At 36.4% G+C, this 6302-nt stretch overlaps 1 protein-coding gene across 2 annotated transcripts in view; it reads left to right on the top strand.

The window, feature by feature from the left end:
- The window catches only part of LOC139978670 (uncharacterized), a 56713-nt gene that overhangs the window by 28711 nt on the left and 21700 nt on the right, over nucleotides 1–6302 (top strand). The window contains exon 1 of one of the 2 annotated variants that reach the window (XM_071989068.1): nucleotides 3365–3521. The exons of the other annotated variant lie outside the window; for it this stretch is intronic. Within the exon in view, the coding sequence (XP_071845169.1) occupies nucleotides 3470–3521 (52 nt within the window). The 5' untranslated portion in view covers nucleotides 3365–3469. Of the gene's footprint in view, nucleotides 1–3364; nucleotides 3522–6302 lie in introns of those variants that run through there. 2 annotated transcript variants of the gene reach the window in all.

Here is a 6302-nt window from a genome sequence, read left to right on the forward strand (position 1 = left end):
CTGGATGAGGATTCCACAGACTCCCCCTACCACCCCACCCCCTCAAAGCCACCTTGTTAACCTTGGCAGCCTTGGCAGCCTTTGTTTCGACGTCAGTGCCTACTATTACCATTGCCATCATCATCATCATCATCATCATCATCATCATCATCATCATCATCATCATCATCATCATCATCATCATCATCATCATCATCATCATCATCATCATCATCATCATCATCACCACGATTATTATTATTATTATTATGATGAGTATTATTATTACTATTACAGCGTGTGATGAGGCATTCCAAGTGGGACAAAGTTGTGAAATAACCTGCTTTACGCGCCTGTTCGGAGCGGTAAAGCAAACAGCAGATATCGCATCATATCAGTGAGAATGAAAATGGCGCTTCCAGGATGAACAGCCTCAAAACTGTCCGACTTGCCCGAAAAAAATAACCAAAAATTTTCGCGCGCCCCGCGCGCGTTCAACACGATAATGTCAATATCATATTTGCAAGCACCGGTTAATACATCGCATGCCATCGTGTTCCGTACGGTCCGTGAAAGTTGCGCAGTATATACCGCGAGATTATGCTAATGTAAACAACGAAATGTCCTATGTAGATGGAGAAAAAGCATGGAGGTCCGATTAGTCAAAACTCTCTTTTACATTAATAATGGCGAATTACGGGCTGCAGCCCCCCCCCCCCCCCCCCGCCTCCTACGCCTATGTGTATAAAGTGTTCGGTTTCGGAAATATCTGCTATTTTTTCATTTCCTTCAACCAAGTTTTATAGTAGCCGTTATAAGAGGTTTTAATATTTGTACACCAATAAATGAACTGTGTCTGAATTTTCGAAAATTTCTGACCAACATTCTTCATCATACTTCCCTCCACTCGTGCAATTTTGACCGGTCTGTTAGGGGTTCAAGGAGGTTTTTTTCTATATTGGTTGTCCATAGATGAAATTTTGTGCGACATTATGGGTATGTTTGGAAGTGAGTTTATTCACGAGAAATGTGAATTTTCAAATTCTGAACAAATAATGGGCTTAAAACCTTTCAAAAGTGGTGCTGTAGGGTATTGTGTGCCGCGACCTAGAATCACCTACAAAAGCAATGATCCACAGTATACATGCGATGAGGTCGAACATGATTTGTGATTGGTGACATTCTTCAAAAGGTGTGGATGGAAAAAACTATTGTGAAATACTTTGTTCTCAGGCAAAAAGTGTACATCTGGTTGGTCATTTTCCAGCCCGAGATGTGCCCGGCATATCCGGTGATCTGGGTGGTATCAAAACCAGAAATTTTCTTGTACGCTGCGCGCCAACCGATGTTGGCGCTCCGATTAGATAGTAATTCGCGCCCCCGGGTTAGAAAATCCTGGATACGCCCCTGGTGAGGTGTCATTTCCTAAAAAAAATAAAGAAAACAATTAATAAATGCCACATAAAATATGAAACGTTCGAATTGATTTTCGATAGCCTGTAAACGGAAGAGTTTCTAGTTGAGTTAGATTCTGGATTACTGGCTAAGTTTATGACTAGGTGCAAAATTTGAAGTAGTTACTTGGAAAAATTCACTACAAGCATATGCAATTGCGCAAAATGTACCACTTGCTTCAATGCCCTAGCGATCCAGCAGCCCAGTCGTCAACGCTCCTGTGACATTTGGAGCTCCTATCCGTTTTTAGTCTATCAGAGGGGCTTAAAACTTGACTTTCGTTGCACACTTTTGTTACGGAGATTTGATCACAAGTTATATATTTCTTTTCCAGTTGTTGGTAGGTTCGGGAGGTGTTCCGGTTGTTTGAAACAGGAACTTTTATTTTCTCTTTGTTTTTCTATCTTATTTTTCCGAGGAAGAATATTACTAGTGTAATTGACACTAAACCTGATGCCATCATATTGGCATGTTGTAAGAACTGTATTTCAGATCAGCATATGAAAACCAATTATAATAAATAAATGAATGAATGAATGAATGAATGAATGAATGAATGAATGAATGAATGAATGAATTAATGAATGAATTAATGAATTAATTAATGAATTAATGAAAAAAGAATGAATCAATCAATTAATTGTGGTAAAAAAAGGAAATCCATCAATAATAGAAGAACATGTTGTTCGATGATGTCACATTTAGACGTGATAAAATCTTCCTTCCACCTTGTATGTAAATGAACATTAATTATGTTTGGGAAGTTGTTCATGTCTAACTCTATCACGTCGGTGAATGATAATTGTTGCGTTTGGATCTCCTGTAGAAAATGCTCGTTTTCGATAGAAGTGCTGGAATTTACGAGAACAGATCTTTGACCAAAGTATATATAGTCTCGTGTTATGACAATCGACTATAGTGTAGTTTAATGGGGTACTGTTTTGCAATATGCATAAACACATTTGAACCATCATGCGCTACACGTACACTCTTGTAAATTTGATAACATGACGTCGACATACAAAGCTTTCACAATATATATATATATATATATATATATATATATATATATATATATATATATATATATATATATATATATATATTCCATGTTACCTTTACAGATTTATTGACGTAAAAAACGCTATTTGGTAACAATGCCTTTCTCTGTCTCTCTCTCTCTCTCTATTTTAATTTAGACCAAATTGAACCGACTTGTGACCGTTCAACGATTACCATGATAACCGGATTTGACTGCGATTTCTGATGTCATTTCTGATGTCTCATGTCTAACGTCATATCAAGTCTAACGTTCTGTACAACGTCATCTTTCAATACTTTCCCTTGCTTGACTTTCTTTTAGGGAGAGAGGGGGAGGGTAGGGTAAGGACCTTGTATACGCCACCTTCTGTGTTAGTTATACCTGTTGGGATTCTTTGCGCATTCCCCGTTTTCAACATTTCTTTCATTTCGATTTACCCAATGAAGCAGATATAAACTGTTTGATATCCAAAATTTATAAGCTAAGCCTGCATTGAAACGACTAGAATTTATTGTGTCGTGAACTATTTGACTAATCTATCTTTATTCCCTATTGACAAAGGAGGAGGAAAAAAATCTGCAAAGAACAGGGTGTTTTTCCACTCGAAAATGGGGTTTGATTTCGACCTTGAACAGCCAACGCATCACTAATTCATTATAAGGCTTAAAAACGCTTTGTCAGAGTGCCATTTATTGATGACCAGTAATCCGTGTAGTATTGGTTAAAGCCAAATCGTATGATAAATGAAAGTACGAATGCTTTTATACTAGTACACAATCAAAATAGTAAGACCAAAATAAAATAAAAAAACGTTGGGTATATTGACTTTACCTATGCGGCTCGTGACCTCAGTACAAAGCTCCGCCCATCTCGATTACCGATCAATTTATATAGTGGTCGCTTTGATACAAAATATTATTCTCACTTACATATCGGGGAAGGTATCACTTCTAAGCTCCCCATCATTTGCAAACTAGGAAAAAGGTCTCCGCTATGGCTACCTTAAGCCTAGTACTGGTTTTTGCTTTCATTGCAGGGATATCGGGTAAGTTTTATCCATTGTGACTATTGTTTTCTTTTTTCATTACTAATATTAGTATTATTATTATCATTAAGATTATTACTAGTGTTCAAATGTTGTTAGATTTTTACAAAAATCAAAAACCTGTTGGCAAGGTATCGATCCCCCATGCAGCCCCTCTAAAAGTATTGATATTTGTTTGAAAGTTGCTCTTTCCTTTCATTTCATCTTACTGCTAAATACTTGACATTGTTCGGTCTTTTTTAACTATACGCTATACGAAAACGCAAGTTTGGTCATTTAAAGAAAACTGAAAGAACATCCCCCCCCCCAAAAAAAAAAAAAAAAAAAAAATTGAATCAGCTGACGCTTATCGATATAATTTGAGTGAAATTATTTAAATTTATCCCCCATTTGGCAAGGTTTGTATACATCATCATGTCTCAGCTATTAAGTGGGTGGCATATGAGCAGTCTTGTATCGAGTACCCGCGAGTACGTACTCTAAACTCCATCGCCTTCATGGATTTGTACTCCATGGACCTTTCGGAATCTAGTAGAGATACTCGTCATGAAACTCGAACTTAGATACTTTGTAATCATACTCATAACTAAGGTACAATTCTACTTTGTACTCATACTCATAAGAGAGATACAAATCTACTTTGTACTCATACTCATAACAAAGATACAGATCTACTTTGTACTCATACTCATAACAAAGGTACAAATCTACTTTGTACTCATACTCATAACAAAGGTACAAATTTATGTTGTACTCATACGCATAACAAAGGTACAAATCTACGTTGTACTCATACTCATAAGCATAATGTGGATACTCATAAGCATCGGGCACTATATGCTGGGAAATTTTAGGGCACCTACTGAAAGAAATATAATTTGCAGTGTGTTTTCAAATTTTTGGTAAAAATTCGGCAATATGCTGAGAATTTTTCGGGCACCAACTGAAAGAAGAATAATTTGCAATGTATTTTTCAATTTTTGGGTGAAAATTCGGCAATATGCTGAGAAATTTTCGGGCACCTACTGAAAGAAGAATAATTTGCAATGTGTTTTTCAAAATTTTGGGTGAAAATTCGGGCAATACGCTGAGAATTTTTCGGGCACCTACTGAAAGAATAATAATTTGCAATGTGTTTTTCAATTTTTGGGGTGAAAATTCGGCAATATGCTGAGAATTTTTCGGGCATCTACTGAAAGAAGAATAATTTGCAATGTGTTTTTCAAAATTTTGGGTGAAAATTCGGGCAATACGCTGAGAATTTTTCGGGCACCTACTGAAAGAAGAATAATTTTCAGTGTGTTTTTCAATTTTTTGGGTGAAAATTCGGCAATATGCTGAGAAATTTTAGGGCACCTACTGAAAGAAAAATAATTTGCAGTGTGTTTTTCCATTTTTTGGGTGAAAATTCGGCAATATGCTGAGAATTTTTCGGGCACCAACTGAAAGAAGAATAATTTGCAATGTGTTTTCCAATGGTTAAACTTATATTATTATTATTATCATTATTATCCCCAGTAATTAAAACCAATATGGAAGGGTAATAACACGGAAAATGTTTACTACTTTTTAGTTTTGTACTTATACTCATAAGAAAGTTACAAATCTACTTTTTACTGGTACTCATTCTCTTTGCGTTGGTACTACAAGACTGACGCAGAGTGCTCCGTGTACAATCTTTCATATGGGAGTTCGCTATAACACCGACGTTAGATCATTTTAAGATACGCCTAAATCAAAAACGATCATGGAATGGAGATTCAGTACAATCCACTCCTCCACTACCAATTAATTACAAACGCTCTTTTCAAAAGCGAGAACTATCTTTACATTTCTTATAAACAAGGATCTCTTCATAGGTTACAGAGTTTGTGCACTCACCCCTCGCCCGCAGGTTGGGTTACTGAGTCAGTTGCGATTTATTCTGCTATAATCCAGCCCGGACTTCCCACGAGATTATATACACTGCACGTAGAAGTGTAGTGCAACGTTCAATTGCAAAGCCATCAACTGATTTAGTAGAATGGTATAGTTGGTAGTTATCGTCCGAAAGATATGACCATTCTTTACTCATATCTTTAATCAGAGAGATACTTGAAAGAAAGGGGGGGGGGGAAATAAATGCTATTACTTTCGGCTTTCAGCACAACATACTTATAGTTATTCATGTCGTGTATCCTGTTTCAAATTTTTGTCCACTTTGCATCCATGTTATCGAAGTTTGGAAAAGATATACAGTTAATTTTTATCAAATTGATTACTGAAGAGAGGACAAAGATCGACACATATTTTAGCAAAAAAAGAAAAAAAAATGGCCTTACAGAATTTCGACGATTAGCCCCTGAAGAATATTCCGATAATATAGAAGAGACAGTTCCTATAATGTTTATGTATTTACCAACACAGACGTTTTACAGTAGAAAAGTTGTTTTGCTCACATTTGATTGAGTATGAGAATTTCAACCTGCAACGAGAGGACACAAAATCTGTTACACAGATATAAAGCAAAATTAGAGTAAAGAGTAACGGGATCAACTGATAATTTGTTGTTTGTATGCGTAGCTACACAATACACATGGGCGTAGGAGGCGGGGGCTGGGGGGCTGGGGGGGCTGCAGTCCCCCAACCAAATATTTTTGAAACAATTCTGGCAATATGCTGAGAATTTTTCGGGCACCAACTGAAAGAAATATAATTTGCAATGTGTTTTGAATGGTTAAACTTATATTATTATTATCATTATTATTGAAACCGACTTGTCCAATAATTATAACCAATATG

The sequence above is a fragment of the Apostichopus japonicus genome, chromosome 2 (assembly GCF_037975245.1).
Source record: "Apostichopus japonicus isolate 1M-3 chromosome 2, ASM3797524v1, whole genome shotgun sequence".
NCBI classification, from domain to species: Eukaryota; Metazoa; Echinodermata; class Holothuroidea; order Aspidochirotida; family Stichopodidae; genus Apostichopus; species Apostichopus japonicus.